Genomic DNA, 18,506 nt, shown 5'->3' with positions numbered 1-18,506 from the left:
CATGCCCCGCCCCCAGGGCATGTGCCCCGCCCTGCGGGTGGCGTACCACGCCCCCAGGACTCGCCCCAGCCCCACCCCCGCCTGCTCTCCGCCCCTTGGTGCCGGAGCATGAAGCTCCTCCACTGGAGATGCCAATCCTGCTGCCATGTGCGCCTAATTAATTAGCCCAGCATCCTCTTTCCCACAGAGGCCAACCATATGTTCTCTCCTGCTGTTGTTCCCCTGCAACTGGCAATCGGGGGCATGATGCCTGTTTTATTTTGCAGCCGTTGTGGCTGCTAGCATTGGTAGCCTTATCCTCTGTGAATTTCTCTAATCCCCTTTTAAGGTAAAAGGTAAAGGACCCCTGGATGGTTAAATCCAGTCAAAGGCTGGACTATGGGGTGCGGCACTCATCTTGTTTCAGGCCAAGGGAGCCGGCATTTGTCCACAGAAAGCTATCTGGGTCATGTGGCCAGAGGACTAAACCGCTACTGGCGCATGGAGGAATGTGACAAGTGCCAGAGCGCACGGAAAAGCCGTTTTCCTTCCCGCCACAGCGTTACCTATTTATCTACTTGCACTGGTATGCTTTTGAACTGCTAGTTTGGCAGAATCTGGGCAGCCATCACTACAATTTGTAACAAATTCCATAGTTAGCCATGCACAGGGTGGAAAAGTACTTCCTTTTCTGTGTCTGCTTGGGTGGACAATGATGTGGATGCCACATGGTCACTTGTTCGCATGTGTGTTGCTGTGTGAGGTGCTGGATATGGTCCACCTCTGGGCTAGAGCCCCATGATTGAATGCTTCATAGTGCATAAACTTTTTCTGTAGGTTGAAAACTAGCATGTCAGAAGAGGTGGCTACGCTATTAACCTGACATTCCCATTTTCTGAATGCAGGTGTTTTATGATTATTTGTGGGGTTGGGTTGGGGATGTGAAGTAACAGTCATGTGCAATTCACACCACCCTTCTTTGGTCTGACTTAGAACAACCAAGACGCAGATTGCTACCCTCAATGTGCTTTCTTTCTCTCTCTCTCTAAGCTGGGGGAGTATGCATGTCAGTGAAACCCCTCCTCTCATGCCACAGCCAATCCAGGCAGGAGTGCCAGTCCCAGGGTAGATGCCAACCTGCATACCTGGCCCCAGCCCCTTGGCTCCAGGAGGTTAGTCTTTCTGTGTGTGTGTGTATCTTTGAAATATACTCAGAGTCGAGAGTGGATTTCATGCTCTTTATTCTGCTCATAGTGTTGAGGAGGAATGGAAGTTCCCCCACCACATTCCCCCAGAATGTCTGCTTTATATACATTATTTACACAATGGGCCCCACGTGATTGGCTTATTCCGGGATTCACCTGTAGGCCAATCAGGTTGCGGATTCACTTCCACCTGCAGCTGGATTGGGTAGCTCCTGTGGACCAATCAGACTGCTGCATTTTGGATCCTATTCAACTCAGTACATAACAGTCTTCCCAATGTTTGTCCTTGATTTAGCAGTGACCGAGGGTCACTGGGAGTAGGAGCCCCCCCCCCCTGCTCCCAGAAAAGGTTATTTATGTATGAACAACTGCGGCCCGTGTTTTGTTAGCCCCCAAATGGAAAACGAGCAAGGTCCCAACCAAAGCAGAATGGCAACTTAAGTTGACAAAATATGTACAACTTGCAGACTTAACATATAGAATAAGAGAACAAGAAGAACGTACGTTTAAAGAAGATTGGAAAATGCTTTTTGAATATGTGGGAAATAATTGTGTACAGCTGAAGAGATTAATTCAGCAGTGTAAATAAATTTGATTGATGCAGTAATGGAATACTGATTGGTATAGGTTTTTGTAAAATATGCAGGGATTAAAAAGAAATAGGGAAGTCACTGATATATTAAGGATGTAAAATGAGTATTTAAATTGTAAAACAGAAATTTTAATTTTAAAAAGGGGTCAGTGGGGTCAGGAGCAAGGAGACAGAGGAAACCTTGAGGCAAGAAAGGGCTTGATTTGGCCAGAGATGGCAACTAAGGTAAGACTGCAGTCCTAGGCACACTTAACCGTTGGTAAACACCAGTGAATGTAAAATAACATCTTTATTAAGAAACATGTGTAAGATTAAGTTGTGGGGCCAGGTAGAAAATTTGGAGAACTGATAGGTATAGAGATCTGATGTGGAGAATTATAATGCAGTGTGTTTGTTTTCATTTTGAAACATATTAAAAACTCTTATTCATTTGATTCACTGCCAGCTAAGAAACAAATCTAGAAATCCACGAAATTCTGTACTCAATAATGTCTGACAGATAATCAGTCACTCAACCCAATCCCATAATATAAAACTTTAATCAAGAGCTAAATTAATGAGGACCTCCACAGTCTGTACAAGTCCTCCACAGGACTTCCCCAACCTAGTGTTACAAAACCTTAGGAAGGCTTGAGCAGGGTGTTTTAAAAATGATTGCTTTATCTTTTTTAATGTTTTGCTGTGCTTTTCTGTTTTAAACGGGGCTTTTATTAAACAACTCATCTGATGCAGGCAACCTAGAATTCCATGCTGGGGCACGAGGCAGCTGGGGAAGGAGGGATGGATCATACACACACACACACACACACACACACACACACACACACACACACCTCGCTACAGCTTCTGCGCAAGATATGGGAGAAGGAAAGCTTATTTCTCCATGGAGAATGCTTGAGGAAGAGGGAAGAACTAAGTGGAAGGCTTCTCTTCTCTTCTCTTCTCTTCTCTTCTCTTCTCTTCTCTTCTCTTCTCTTCCATGAGGTTTTCCCCTTTTCCCACAGTTAGCATGGACACACACTCCTCCCTATCTAAGGAGCTCAGAGATTCTCTGCCAGTGCATGTGACCCAGTGGGAAGACCCGAAGCGAAGACCCTTGACACTTGATTATTCTACGTAGACTCTCTGACTGTGAATGTTCTGTTTAGCCATTTGAGCACCAGCCACTGTGTGGACCCTCCTTCCCCATGAATTTGTCTCATCACTGTCCACTTGTTCCTTACCAAAGACCCTTGTGGTTTGCATATTTTCAGCTAAGGACTGAAAAAGGCAAAGCAGATTTTGGCTTGTGCCAAAATCACAATAATTCTCATTTAACACTCAATCCATCTACTCAAATCCATCAGAAGGTGGTGATTTCTGCATGGCAGGGGGTTGGACTAGATGACCCTTGAGGTCCCTTCCAGCTCTATGATTCTACAATTCTAGTCTCGTAGCAGACTAGTAGAAATAAATAAATTGCAGGCTTGTTGTTGACTTATTTGCAAGAGTGGTTTTAAATCACCGAGTTTGCTTTTCATTTTTTCCTGGCATTTCCCTTCCACCCATCCTCATAATCCACCTAATGCCTCCTTTGCTGACTATTTTTCTCCCCAGGTGGCATGGCAGGAGGTGGCACAATGATGTTGAAACAAGTTTGGGGTAAAGCAGATAATCCACCAGTGCCTAGTTATGATCCCACTTTTCCAGGCCGACCTACTGACAAGTTTGAGGTGAGGAGGGACTTTCTATCAAGGTATCCCTCACCTGCAACTGCACTCTCCAAGGCTCTCTGTAACATAGGGCTGGCCCACCTGTGAGGCAGGGTGAGGCAAACTTTCTTCACTCATTTTGATGCATTTTTTTTGCTAATATTTACTAATAATTTACTAGCTACAAAGTTGTATAAAAGTCTTGATGATTTCCTTGCTTGGGCAGTGCTTTTGGGATTTGACCTAGAGAAGAAGAAGAAGAGTTTGGATTTGATACCCTGCTTTATCACTACCCGAAGGAGTCTCAAAGCAGCTAACATTCTCCTTTCCCTTCCTCCCTCACAACAAACACTCTGTGAGATGAGTGGGGCTGAGAGACTTCAGAGAGAAGCGTGACTAGCCCAAGGTCACCCAGCAGCTGCATGTGGAGGAGTGGAGACATGAACCCAGTTGAGTCTACCGCTCTTAACCACTATACCACACTGGCTCTCAAGGTGCTGTCCTGCTGCAGCAGAATTAATAAAAGGTACCCACTAGACGCCTTGATGGTTCTCAGTGGTCCCATCTGTTGATTTAATATAAGTTAGATCTTACCTAGGACTATTTCCATGACATTTTCAAGAAACTATGTGAAGGATTGCACTATATAAACTACAAAGTCACAAAGCAAGAGCAAGCTATGGTGTGACATCTGTGGAACAACTCATGGTTAGCTTGTAGTTTGTTAAAGAATCCAAAGGTTAGCATTATGTGTAGATCTGAACACTGTATTGCCTGCATGTCAGTGGTTTGATTGCTGTTGTGTTGGAGGAGGGGGGTCTACTTTCTACATTCCTTAAACAGGCTGAAAACCAGTGTGCTGTGGTGGCTAGAGCTGAGGAAATCCATGAAGCTCTCTGGGTGACTTTGGGCCACTTGCTATCTCTTGACATACACTAAGCGGCCTCACAAGTGGTGTTGTGCACGGCTGGGTGAGCGGGAAAAAACCCTGGACTCTTTGGAAGCAAGGCAGGGCATCCTTTCCCTTAGTTTTGTCACCAGGAGCAGCTGGAAGAAACCAAAATAATTTAATCATTTGCATTGAGGACAAAAAGTTAGATGGAATAAAAACAAGGCTACACCAGACATCCTTGAACGGAATGGGGAAGCTTTGTAACAGATAACAACATTTGGAGATACCATGGGGTAGAAAAAGCAGCCAATCATGCTTTGCCACTTCTTTTGAATCAAGGTTGCGTATGCAGCAGTTGATTCAACACAATATTATTCCTGACCTCCTCTCGCATTTCCCAACAGTTTCTCAGCGCAGACGGCACGAGACTGAAGCTCCGGTAAGTCTGGGCAAAATTTGGGACTTGGAATGTAGAACTAGGCTGGCCACAACCAATGTTATGGGATGCAATTAAAATCTCAAAGGGGTTTCCCTTCCTCATTCCGAACTAGTCCTTTTCAACAACAGTAAGAGTTATCTTTGTAGGAAATTGTGGTCCCAGCCCACAATAAGGGGAATCTTTTACAGAGCTGAGTAACCTTAAGGTTTTGATCTTTCCTATTTCTTCAGCAATGCTCTCCTCTAAAAAGAGAGAGCCACCCAGTGTTGTCTGGAGAAATTCCATTTAATGACTGACAATATCTGAAAGCAAGGGTCCCTCTCTGTTTCTGGTCTTGGAGAGTGCTTTTGCCCTCCTCGTCCACTGCCTGGATTTTAATGGTTGGGAAGAATCAGGACACTAGCATATTCTGAATGAAGAACATAGCTGGCTTTAACAGTTGATTTTCTTGGGAATATATAATGCAAGTAGGTTTGAGTAAGAACTGCAGTGGAAAGTCTGGTGGTGTTTTTTGTGAAGAAGCTAAGGCATAGAATAAATATAATATGCAGTAAAAATTGGAACTTTGGGGAAGCCATGGAGGGGAAGTCCTAGGTTGATTGATTGAATGTTAAATGTTCAACTAATATTTCTTACAATAAATAATGAAGGGGGGAATTGTGATTTGCACAAGCTCATGTATAGTACTTCAGGAGCTTTATGAGAGAGGGAGGGCTTGTTGGGCTTATTGGGGAGTTGTTGGGCTTATTGGGGAGATGCGTGTTTGCAGAATAGCATTGAGCGGTTCTCATGTGTTGCTGAGTGAGGTGTCGGAAGTGATCCACCTGGGGGCTGGTTTCCCATGTTTGCATGCTCCACTCTTCAAAAAGGTTTCCTGCAGGTTGATTACTGGCATATCGGGAAGACATTGCTAGGCTGTGTAAGCCTTTCTCTTGGTATTACCAATTTCTGAATTGGGTTGTTGTGTGTGTTTTTCTCAAAAAACTTTTTATGGAAGTTTTTTTGTGTTACAAAAAAAAAGCTCAACAGTGAATGGTACATCCGTTGTCTCCACTTTCATTTCATAGTCTTTTTCACTGTTTGTTTACAGTTGGTGCGAGAGACCTTTGTCATAGACATCTTTCAGTTGGGGAAGAGATGGGGTTATTGTTCTGTTGCCTTTTATTAGTGAAGGGGTTTGTGTCAGCATCATGTGGGGAGTTCCTTTGTTTATGTATTTATTTATTTATTTATTTTTATTGATAATGCAAGAGATTAAGAGGTTGAGCTTGGTTGGTTGCATTCAGGTGATTCCAGTGTGGCTTGTTTGTATGTGTGGGTGGCGAGGGTGGGGGGGGTGTAGCTTGTTGGGTCAGGTTAGCCATATTGAGTTGTTTGCTGTTGGGGGACGCGAATGCAGGGATTTTATGATTACAGTGGTACCTCGGGTTAAGTACTTAATTCATTCTGGAGGTCCCTACGTAACCTGAAACTGTTCTTAACCTGAAGCACCACTTTAGCTAATGGGGCCTCCTGCTGCTGCCGCGCCACCGGAGCACAATTTCTGTTCTCATCCTGAAGAAAAGTTCTTAACTTGAAGCACTGTTTCTGGGTGAGCGGAGTGTGTAACCTGAAGCGTATGTAACCTGAGGCATATGTAACCCGAGGTACCACGGTACTGTGTTTGTGGGTTTGGGGATACAAAATAACAGTCATGTGATACACACACCATCCCTTTGCATAGCTGTCAACCTTCCCTTTTTTTGCAGGAAATTCCCTTATTCCAGCACCGTTTCCCACTGCTTCCCACTGCTATCCCGGATTGTTAGATATCCCTTAGACTCTGCCCAGGACAGGTGAGGCTGCTAATCCCTTATTTACAAATCTGAAAGTTGACAGCTATTCCCCTTTGCAACCTGACTTAGCACAGTGCCTGTTGCTTCTCAAGCTTGGGCTGCCATTCGCCCGGATTTTCCTGGACATGACTGGGATTTCAATGGCAGAATTGACATCCAGGGGGAATTTCCCAAAGGCGGCACCTTGTTGTTGTTTTTTATTTATTTATTTATTATATAAAATATTTAGTGCACATTTTAAACAAAAAAAAATCACCAGACATATAAAATACCAACACCAAGAAATAACAAACAAAAGAAAACAGAAGTGTATACAGAGATAAACATAGAATAAAAAAAAGATACAGCGAAAACAGCTATCCATAAATCATATTTCCATTACCTTTGGACTTCCTCACATCTCCCTTTCCTGCGTTCTCCATAATAAAGTTATAAACAGCAATTTATTACCTTATTTCAATTCTTATTTTGTAATTCTCAAATATTATGCCTCAAACTTTAAATATTTTTATCAAGTACTTAACTGCTTGGTTTAAACATAATATTACTTCAAATTTCATCCTTTTTTTAAACATCACTTATTCTCATATATCTTTCAACTAAATTACTGATGCCATGTTGTTTTCTATCGTGCATTTTCTCAGCATTCATACAGCTTATAGCGTTTTTGTAAGTAATCTTTAAACTTTTTCCAGTCCTCTTCCACTGTCTCTTCTCCCAGGTCTCGTTTGTTGTTGTTTTTTAAATAATGTTTATTAAGGTTTCACAAACAATAAAAAGTTTCAAAATTTAAACATAAGAAAAGCTTCAAGAATAAAAACATACAAGAACAAAACAGATAAAAAATAGACAGTAAAAAACAATTAGCAAAAGAAAGGAAGGAAGAAAAGAAAAGAAAGAAAAGAAAAACCAAAAAGCAGAACAGAAAATAGGTTAATATTTTCATCTCTTATACTTCATTCACTAGTTTCTTGACCTCCTCGCACCTCCCATTTTGTATTCCAGTTCTGATATTAAATTCAGCAAATCCTTACCCTCTAGCATTTATCCTTTATCAATCCCCATTTACATTTTCTTAAAAATCTTTTTACCAATACCACTTCTTTTCAATCAAACATCATTTTAACATTCCTTAATTTTACAGTGCTCCTGCAAGTAGTCTTTAAATTTCTTCCAGTCTTCCTCCGCCGACTCTTCTCCCTGGTCGCGAATTCTGCCAGTCATTTCTGCCAATTCCATGTAGTCCATTTCCCAAAGGTGGCACTCTGTCCTTTGCAGCCTGACTTAGGACAGTGCATGTTGCTTCTTGAGCAAAGCAGTGGCACAGAGGTGATGCACTTGAACTGGAATAGTACTGTGCTGTCAGTCTTCTCTCCCTCGATTTTCTGATGTCTTCTCCCACCGCCTCCTTGCTTCTCATCCTCTTCTGCAGGGATTATCTTGGGACAATGCACCAGAGGTCTCTCTACCAGGGTCCCCCCATGCACGGCATGGCTGGTTATGACACCCGTGGACCGCCACCCCGTGTAACAAGTGGTGGACCAATGAGAGGACATAGTCAAGTGCCCTTGATGGTTGTCCGAGGTAAGAGGTTTCAGGCTTAAATGAGAAGGATCATTTACCGGTATAAATCACAGCACAGTAAGGGATTCATCAGCAGGGGTGATATATGAAACAAATAGCAGTGTAGCTAAAATAAACAATGCTGTATCTCATACAATATACTGCACAGTAACGAATATAAATAATTATAAAGGGTATACCATGTTACAGAGGATCATATTGAAAAGCACTTCCTAGAAACATCCTGGCTAAGGAACCCTGTAAACTATAAACACACAAAAAAATCAAAGCACAAAGGGTGTTAAACCAGACTGGTGCAATCCATTTTTAGTTCCCTCATACTTTCCTTAAACTCAATGGAGATTGTAAAAGTAAAGCATAATGCTATCCATACTTTAAAAAAGAAAATAAACATTCAATAAAATAAAACGGAAATGTATCCACAAGAAAAAGAAACACTCTTAATCTAATGCATTATCTTAATCTAATGTTATCTAATGCAACATCTTAGCAGAACAGCAAATTTTCTGCAGACATTTTTGTTAATAATTGGATCTAAACAGAATAAATGCCTGTTCGGAAGTGCCAAATTATAAAATATTGATGAATAAGAGACAGCATTTAAAGTGACAATTTTGATTGAGTTGCTAGATCTCAGGTAATGATTATTAAGTTCCTTAAACATTATGCCCTGGGGAGAGTAGACCTTATGGGAGGACAAAGAGGTCCAAAAATCCCCCCCTGTGCCATCATAATCAGCACCACTGCTTCCAAGGGTGTGTGCGGAAATGCGTCTCTGCACTCTTACACCTATTGCCTTCTTCTGTCTGAAGGGAGCCCACTTCTGTCTGAAATACATGAAGCTTCATTCAAAGCTCCTCTATTCCTGTAGTAGGTGGGCATTTTCACTGTATTGGCATGGGCTCCTTGCATGGTCTAAGGCAGGTAACTCCCAGCGCTGTTTGTGTAATTGTAATTGTAATTGTTTTCAATGCAGGTGGAAGAGGCATGGATGGCAGGGGCATGATATATCAAGGCATGGGGCGCAGAGAGATGGAAGAGAGGAACATGGTGCCCACTAGAGGCAGGGAGCCCAGACGCATGGAATATCAAGGCATGGAGCGCAGAGAGAGGGACGTGGCGCCCAGTAGAGGCAGGGGAGAGATGGGAGAGAGGGACGTGGCACCCACTAGCGGCAGGGGAGAGATGGGAGAGAGGGACATGGTGCCCACTAGAGGCAGGGAGCCCAGACGCATGGAATATCAAGGCACGGAGCGCAGAGAGAGGGACGTGGCACCCACTAGAGGCAGGGGAGAGATGGGAGAGAGGGACATGGTGCCCACTAGAGGCAGGGAGCCCAGACGCATGACATATCAAGTCATGGAGTGCAGAGTGAGGGACAGGGCGCCCACTAGAGGGAGGGGAGAGATGGGAGAGAGGGACATGGAGCCCCCTAGAGGCATGAGGCCCAGAGGAATGGAACATCAAGGGATGGAGCCCAGAGGGGTGGAATATGTGGTCAAGGTGCTCCCTAGAGGCATGGAGCCACCTAGAGGCATGAACAATCAAGGCACACAGCCTCATGGAATAGATCCCAGAGCCATGAATTACCAAGGCATGGAGTCCAGATGGAAGGAATACGTGGTCAAGGTGCTCCCTATAGGCCTCGTGCCACCCAGAGCCATGAATTATCAAGGCACAGGGGCCAGACAGATGGAATTCTTGGTCATGGTGCTCCCTAGAGGCGTGGAGCCACCTAGAGTCATGAACTCTCAAGGCACACAGCCTCATGGAATAGCTCCCAGAGCCATAGAGCCTCCCCAGGGCATGGAACCCAAAGGCTTGGAGCCAACGACTGGAGAAATTCAAGATCCTGGAGCTCTGAGCAAGGCAGCAACTGATCTGCAGGAACCTCAACAGGTATGTGGAGTAACCTTGTGCTGTTTCATTTTCCCCAATGGGTTCCTAGACACATTCTTGGTGCCAGAACATGAACAGCCTCATAGGGTCATGGCCAGACAATTGGTATAGTGATTTATTTCCCAATGGAGTTGGGGCGGGGGGGGGGGGCGGGAGGCTACAGTGGTTGACCTATCACTTAGATATGACTCTAGGATGGGGAACTTGCATCCCTCCAGGTGTTGCTGGACTCCAGCTCTCATCAGCCCCAGCCAGTTTGGCCAGTGATTACTGGGGGGGGGGGGTGTCCATGTCACAGGTGCCCAAGTTCTGCCCTGAAAGAAAAGGCAAACACTCTGGCAGGCCCTGCACCTTCAAAGCAGAAAACTGCTTGCAGTGCAAAGGCTGAAACCCAGCAATGAGAGAGATCATTAGAGAGAGCTAAGTTCCTAGCTTTGGAAATTGTATCAGGGATTTCAGGCCAGCTGTCATGCACCCTTCTGCCTCTGTTGCCCGGTACTCGCCTGAACTTTCCCCAGCTGTCAACATACCTCTCCTTTACGTGATGTTGGCAGGAAAATCCATGGATTGGGCAAAGGAGCAGGAGTGGCACTTTATTTCTTTTGAAGTGGTAGTCAGAAGTTAAATTGCCTCCAGTGATGGGACAGTGGACCATGTCCCTGTGTGCTTTTCTAATCAAATAACTGCCCTTTATTTTCCCCATGCGTGTCCCCCAGCTCTTAGTGTCCAGAGGTAGTGCAGCTAGTAGTGTCTGGAGCTGTTTTCAGACACCATGTGAATGTTGTCCATGTAAACCACATGATTGAGGAGGGGTCAGCAAACTTTCTGAAATCTTCCTTTCTGTTTACAGGTGGTCAGCATGCCTATAGCAGCAGCAGCAGCAGAACAAGCAGAACAAGCAGCAGAACAAGTAGACATGCCAGGAGCAAGTGAGCAAGCAGCCAGCCAACCTGAGGACTTCAGTCCTGGCCAAGATGAAGAAGAACACCTGGATAAAGATGACGTAAGCCAAACAATGTTGCCTTCTTTGAGCTCTCTATTAAAGAGGCAAGCAGCGACAGTCTGCAGGGTGGGGTGGCAGCGCTTACCTGACCCATCACAGGTGAGGTCAGAACAGTGCAAAATGCACTGGTGGGGCCAATCCTGTGGTCCCACCAGTCCCCCACCTCATGGCTCCCTCCCTCACTGTACTCCACAGTGGCACCAGTGACAGAAGGTCAGCTAAATGCTGCTGGCCAGTGCTGGGGGGCAATATCACTGGCAGTAGCCGCAAGGTCTTTTCAGCAGCTACCCCAAAGCTCTGGAATGAGTGTGGTAGAACACATCCCTCTAATATGTTGATGTAATGTGCTTTGCAGATCTTTTCAAACTAGCTTTTAGAGTGTAATATGCTGTCCTAATATTTGGGGGGGGGGCTGTTGCTATATAACTTGTGTATAATAAACTATGATTTCTGAAATAAGAAAAGAAATATGAGCAGCAAGAATTTCACCACTGATTCTAATTAGAGTGCAGGTGATTTGGGGTCAGATCAAAGGACTATTTAGTCCAGTGTTCTGTTCTCACAGTGGCCAGCAAGGTGCCTTTGGAAACTCCACAAGCAGGAAAAGAAAGCTGTAGCACTCTCCCACTCACAATCCGGCAACTGGTACACAGAGGTAGGCTTCCTCTCATCCTGGAGGCAATATAGCCCTTCTTGCTTAGCTTACCCACTTCTTAACATGGGACTGAAATGGCCCGCTTGAGTCTCCTAGTGGTGCAGCAACTGCTAGCATGTTTGCAAAGGTAAGCAGGGTAAGTCTGGTTTCAAATGGGATGGGGGGCTGTGTGTTGAGATTTCGACTAGATGACCCTTGGGATCCTTCCCAGCTCTACAATTCTGTGAATCTGTGAATCTCCAGTTCAGATGCACTTGTCAGCATGGTTATTAATGCTATGGTTATGTGGGGGACAGAGGGAGAGAATAAGTGACCACGGTTTAATAGCCACTCTGAAAAATCCCAAAGAGATTACCGTCTTTTCTACTGAAAAAACATATTGGTCTGAATGCATCCTTATCCGTTTCTTTCATCTCTCCATAGGCCGAATGCATTGAACAATTCCTCACTATGACGGACGAAGAGTTGGCTAATTTTCATTCAGAGGAATGGCTGAGCACTTTCGAAATGAAAGACGATACACCGAATGGCTCCGACAACGCCATGGGGTAAGAGGGGAGCTGGGTTCTACAAAACATCCTAAGACCGTGCCAAGCCCAGCTTGGATGGCATTTGCTTCACAGTCTCACCCAGTCGATCATCTCATTAGCAAAGGCTGTGCTAGTTAATGTACTCCCATTGCCTTCTTTTTCCAGTGAACAGTCAGTTATACTAAAAGGGCAGAATCCAGCGCTTATTTCTCCTGTTCAAACCCCCTTGAAATGAAGGCAGGTGTACAAACACCCCCATGCCCTCATCTTCAGCTGACCATTTCAGGGTCTTGGAACATTGCACCTCTGGGGGAAAAGGTTGTGCCCACAGTCCCAGATTTCTATAAAGGGTCGGCAAAGAGGCACAGTTCTTTCATATGCCTCAACATGTTTCTCTAGCACTTCTAGAAGACCTTCCATATGAAGAAAACTATGCTGAAAAAGCCAAAGAAAAACAATAGTTGAATGGCAGGCTTGGAAGAGCACTCAGAGGCATGCTCACTGGCAACTGCAAAATTGCAAAAGATCTGATGGCAAGTGTAGCCAGCAGCGGGACATGGAGCAAGGCACCATTCCTTACTCCAAGCAGCTCCAAACTGATGCATGCCCAACCTTTAAACAGCAGCAAACTGCCCTCTCAGTACCCTTCATAGTCCCTAATTGGTCTTTTGCGCACAAAATCCCTCACCAACTTCTCTGCAGTTTAGCTTTTGCTGCTTGTTCTATTAGTGGCCCATATGTTGAACGGCTGTTTCTCTTTCTCCTTTCAGGGATCTGTCTGGCTGAACAGTTTAGGTGTTTCTCAGCAGCAGATTGGTGTGATGGGAGCCTAATCCATTTTGTTAATACAGTGGTAACTTGGGTTAAGAACTTAATTCATTCCAGAGGTCCGTTCTTAACATGAAACTATTAAGCACCACTGAAGCACCACTTTAGCTAATGGGGCCTCCTGCTGCCGCCGCGCCGTCGGAGCACGATTTCTGTTCTCATCCTGAAGCAAAGTTTTTAATCTGAGGTACTATTTCTGGGTTAGCGGAGTCTGTAACCTCAAGCATTTGTAACCTGAAGCTTATGTAACCCGAGATACCACTGTAGAATCCTTTTGAAAAATGTCTAACCAAATGGCGTGTTGAAGACAGCATAGAAAATGGTTTCTACACCCATCCTATGTCGGAACAGATCAGTACTGAGGGGAAGGGGGCTCCCATCCCCTTGTTTATCTTACTTCTCCTGTCATTTTGTTTACTTCATTGAATTTCAATTAAAAGTTGGGTTTGACTAAAACCGTGTGGCTTGTTGTACATCTGTATTGCACTTGCTTCCCCAGTCGCCTCATCCTCCCTTGTAGATCAAAGCTTAGCTTACGTTCCCACGAAGTCGTTCCCACACATTCTGCCTGTTGTGTCATCCCTACTGCTGCCCAATTATTTTTTTCAAAGGCACTAGATTAAAATTCTCTTATCTAACCAGCAAAGTAAAAGCTGACCCAGCCAAGGAACTCCTACAGCACTCCTGAAAAATGGGGCAGGATAGGACTTCTTTATGGACTGCTAAGGAAAGTTTGTTCCATGACCACTGAGGAGGGTCAGGAAAGTGTGCACCCATTCTGTCCTAACATGGCATGTTATCAAGAGGACTAGTCAGGACTGGTCAGGACACTCATTCCCTCCTTACATGCACATGCATGCACCAACACAGGAAAGGGGGACCTTTGATCCGCCTGATGCTGTTGGACTACAACTCCCATCATCACTGGCCATGTTGGCTGGGGCTGATGGGAGTTGAGGTCCAACAGCATCAGAAGGGACACAGTTCCCTCACCACAGCTCTGAAGCCGGTTAACCCAAATCTGCAACATGAGACCCACATTTAATTCCAATATGTTCTCCCAAGAGCTAAGGTGGCTACATGCTCACAAGAATTTTTTTGTGTGAGAATGTGGCACCGGACCATTTTGTCCCTGGACAACATCTAGCCTGCAAAACAAAAACGGATTCCCATTTATGCTTTCCATCACCCCCCCCCCATTTATTTTTTTTAAAAGAAATTCAACATACATTATGATATACAAGCCCACAGATTCCTGGTGCTGAAGAGTGATCTCTAAGTCAGGGGTGGGTAACTCATCTTCTAGATACTGTTGGACTACTGGCCCCATCACTCCTTGCCATCGGCTACGCTGCCTAGGACTGATGGCAGCTGGAGTCCAACAGCTGGAAGGCCACAGTTTAGCCACCCTTGACTAGGCTGTGTTGTGCTTCTCACAGCACAAGCCCAAGACATTTGGGCACCTGAGGCGAACCACAAAAAGCCCCTTGCCAGGGAAGAAGGGTTGGGTGAAGATCTACACTGGGAACAAGGAGGGGAATCAAATGGACTTTCCCCCATCATAGAGTCTTTGAGAATGGGCCCACTTTGAATCACGACAAGCAAGTGTACAGTTCAGGAGACTACAGAGGTCAGCCCCTGCTATTTTCTCCCTAGGGGTGGGAGACCCCTCCCATTCACCAAGAGGACACAGCAGTCGCAGCTTGTAGGGGGTGCTGCCAAGGAGGCAGCCATTCTGGCCTCCAAGGAGTACACCACAGCTGTGTCTGCCACCACAGTTGCAGCAGCAGCAGCACTGAGCAATGCATTTCTTGGAGGCTGAATCTGCTGCCCCTTGGATCTTGCCACCTGAGGCAGTTGCCTCACCTTCCCCCATGGGGGGGGCAGTCCCAGTTCCCTGGAAAATCAAACAAGTCTTTCCCTGCTGCATATACCTTTCCCGGGACACCAGCATCATAGACTGAACACAGCCGGATTAATTGATCCTTGAAGTCCATCTCTCAGCAATAAAACAATTCCTCATCAGATTCCCTCTCTGTGCTTTTTATGAAGTTTGCCCTTGCAATTTTCTCACTGGAGGAATCCTTTCAGGAGACGAAGATCTCCCTGGCAGGCCGATTGCTTTAATACAGTGTGCAAATGCATATTTAGTGTCTGAATTGATTTTTGGCCTTACCCATTAAAGGGCAGTGCATGGGAGGTATCAGCTCTTTAACTGTGTTAAGAGAGAGCATTACGCTTCTGAATATTTAGCCACAGAATACATTTTTCAGCCATAGGATTTCAAACTAGAGATCCATGTCCTGTGCAGATTAAGGAAGGATCAAACATAGAGAATGCAGTGCATTTCAGAGTCTCTTTGTTAACAACTTGGTTTTTCAACTGGCAACTCCTTTAAAGCCGAGATGATTGCAGAAACTGCTGGTTTATTGATGGACCATTAAATCAGAAAATTATTTATTTTATTTATTCATTTATTAAATTTCTATACCGCCCTATACCCACAGGTCTCAACATAAAATGACATTATAAAATGACAACATAAAATGGTAATATAAAAACACAAAATACATAGTAAGAATAAAAACAAGGACAACCCAATAACACCCCCATCTCCTACTTGAAAATGTTTGTAGTCTGCAGCTTTTGCCCAAAGAAGCATATTGGGGCAAGGGTGGGTGGTCCTGCCAAAACAATGCCATGCAGAGGTGGGAGTCTGGGTCAAGCTACAACAACAGCATTTGGCAGCATTCAGGTCCACAAGTTTGGCCAGTTTCTGGCTGCAGGACGTGCTGGGGAGGAGCGGTATTCCTGTGCTTGACTTAAAAATTCTCTTTATTGAAGTAAAACTGGACGTTTCTGGGATCTAGGCTGGAGTGTTGATGGCAGTACTTTTGCAGAGTCTTAGCCAGGCTCTCTGGGCCACACAGAAACACACCCACTGCAGACCTGCAAAGCCCAAGGAAGAAGCAATTAATGTCAGGAAGCAAAGGTTACTAATGGATTGCTTTGAGGAAAGGGAGAAGGGAAGAATAATACGCAGCAATGTTGTGCAAGCTGAATCATTCCATTTAGATGACAGAATCTGGGTGTCATTTCTGCAGAATTCTCTACAAATGGGAGTAACAGAAAGGAGATCTGTATGTACAGTGGTACCTCAGGTTAAGTACTTAATTCGTTCCGGAGGTCCGTACTTAACCTGAAACTGTTCTTAACCTAAAGCACCACTTTTACTGACTGAGACTGAACTAATGGGGCCTCCTGCTGCTGCCGCACTGCCGGAGCACGATTTCTGTTCTCAACCTGAAGCAAATTTCTTAACCTGAAGCACTATTTCTGGGTTAGTGGAGTCTGTATCCTGAAGCGTATGTAACCTGAGGTACCACTGTATAGCTATGGTCTCTGGGTACATACACAGCAGCAGACCTTACCTGGGATGGGCAGCTGCCACCGCTGAGAATTCATTGCTCCACATGGGCCTCCCAAAGAAAGTTTTCTGCCGCAGGCCCGTCACCATGTCGGTGGACCTGTCAAAGTTGACCGCTGCGTGACCAACCTAGAAAAGCAGCAAAAAATTGGGCAGGCCTCACAGCAGCTGCATAAATATTTCATACAATTTCTTAAAATTGACCTTTCAGCTGCTTTCTGATGTTCATGCTAACGGGCCCAGTAGTTTTCATGGAATATTAAGTCTGGCTGTACATATTCCAGGATTCTGCCCTTCGTTCTCCTGCCAGGGGCGTACGAAGGCTGTTGTGGAAGGGGCAGCTCGCCCCTGGTGCCACCGGGGGGGGGGGTGACAAGGTGGCCCACTGCCTCTCCCCCCCCCCCAGCTGTAGAGCAGCTAAGGGCGCACACACGGTGTCCGTATGGGTGCCGCGCATGCCCAATCCTGCCCTGGGGGCCGGAGAGGCTTCCTCTGCCATTGTCTGCTGCACAAACTATAGATGCTTGGCCCCTGGGTATCTGAACAAGCACTCTGCTCCCAAAGGAACCTGCCCAGGCCATTTTCTGAGGCTCTGCTCCAGAGGCAAGGGGCTGTGGAATCACTTTTAAGGAGGAAAGTTTGTGCGGATTATGGGGAAACCAGCTTCATATAACCAACATGCTTAAGTCTAATTAATGCAGGAAGGGGTTAATAGCACAGACTAAGCTGTTCTGCCAGGCTTAGGTGTGTCCACTTCCCCTTACCAGGGGAGGAACTAGGTAATCAAGCTTCTGCTGTCCTCTAGTCTACCTGAGAAGCTCAGCGGGTGAAGAGGTTTGAACTGGTTGCTCCTTCTCAAATTCATCGCTGTTGCATGCCATTCCTGCATTCTGATACTAATAATTTAGGAACTTTCACCATTTTGTAATAAGCTTAGTTTTACAGCCTGTGCAACTATTCTGAAGTACAAAATAGACCTTTGGAGAGTTTGTTAGTAAACTATTTCTTAACTTACCACACGTGTGGTCTTTTCCCTATGCTTGGGGAAGAGGGAAACTTTGGAAAGAAACTTTTTAGGGTTTTGGAACTCGCTTTAAAGAGCACATTTTAAAGCTTTACAACCTATATTTCCACGCTTTACTTTGCCGCATGTTTTGAAACTTTAAATCTCTGCTGGGGTTCTCTCACCAGAGTACTTGCAGCTTCTCCTGCAAGTTCCAAAGATCTCAGAAGTCTGCTCTGCAGTAACTTGAAACAGGGCTTTTAGTGTGGCTGCCCTTGTAAGCCTACAATTTATGCAAGGGTTCTGCTCCCGGGAACCACATGCAAACGTCCAAGCACATAAAGCCTGGAAAACACCTTAAAACAACCCGTAAAAAACTCCCCCAAAATGTAAAAAACAAAAACAAAACCCTGCACCTCCTCTTTCTCAGATCACCTCTGACTGCTTGCTCTCCATGCTTTTGTATGGCCCTATCTCACTCTCCAGCTCCAACTCTCTGACAATGCTCAAACACACTCCCAAGGTGAGTGAAATGGCAGTTGCCAACTGTTGTGTTCCATTCTCCTGCCTCCCAACTTTTTCAACTGTGTATTTTGATTTTCTCAGCATTTTCTCTCTTTATTTATTTATTTATTTATGAATGATACCTGCATAGGGCATAAGAAAAGTGATTTTAAGTTGCGGGCTTACTGCATTGATATTTCTCTCTGAATTCTAGTAAATATTTCCAGATTTGCGTCAATACATTTTATGCAAATCGAACCCATCTTTTATCGGCTTTTTAATGTGTGAAGCTAATCCTCTTTTGGGGGGGGGCAATGCACAACTGGCCACCCTAACCTCCGGCCGTCCTCGTATTGTTGGATTCCAACTCCCATCAGCTCCAGCAGCGGACAGGGATGATCAGAGTTGTGGTGGCACAGCAGAAATCAGAAAGTGCCGCT

The 18,506-nt window shown here is 45.1% G+C and overlaps 1 protein-coding gene and 2 long non-coding RNA genes across 12 annotated transcripts in view; 2 read left to right on the top strand and 1 right to left on the bottom strand.

The window, feature by feature from the left end:
• Window positions 1–87: 87 nt before the first annotated feature.
• LOC308578908 lies at window positions 88–3,819 on the top strand. Its single transcript, XR_014004203.1, has 3 exons — window positions 88–565; window positions 1,030–1,151; window positions 3,373–3,819. It is a non-coding gene; the product is annotated as an uncharacterized lncRNA (long non-coding RNA).
• Window positions 3,820–11,006: 7,187 nt separating this feature from the next.
• On the top strand, window positions 11,007–13,565 carry LOC308578929. The gene is made up of 3 exons (XR_014004219.1): window positions 11,007–11,119; window positions 12,198–12,338; window positions 13,095–13,565. It is a non-coding gene; the product is annotated as an uncharacterized lncRNA (long non-coding RNA).
• A 2,062-nt stretch (window positions 13,566–15,627) lies between these two features.
• Window positions 15,628–18,506, bottom strand: part of NOX1 (NADPH oxidase 1) — a 41,841-nt gene continuing 38,962 nt past the window's right edge. For all 10 annotated transcript variants that reach the window (XM_081179452.1, XM_081179450.1, XM_081179449.1 and 7 more), the window contains 2 exons: window positions 16,564–16,688; window positions 15,628–16,081 (listed from right to left, as the gene is read on the bottom strand). In XM_081179452.1, the coding sequence (XP_081035578.1) occupies window positions 15,955–16,081; window positions 16,564–16,688 (252 nt within the window). In that variant the 3' untranslated portion in view covers window positions 15,628–15,954. The remainder of the gene's footprint in view (window positions 16,082–16,563; window positions 16,689–18,506) is intronic.

The sequence above is a fragment of the Podarcis bocagei genome, assembly GCF_964188305.1.
Source record: "Podarcis bocagei genome assembly, chromosome: Z".
Lineage (NCBI taxonomy): Eukaryota > Metazoa > Chordata > Lepidosauria > Squamata > Lacertidae > Podarcis > Podarcis bocagei.
Note: the sequence above shows the minus strand (reverse complement) of the source record. Positions and strands in the feature narration are given on the sequence as shown.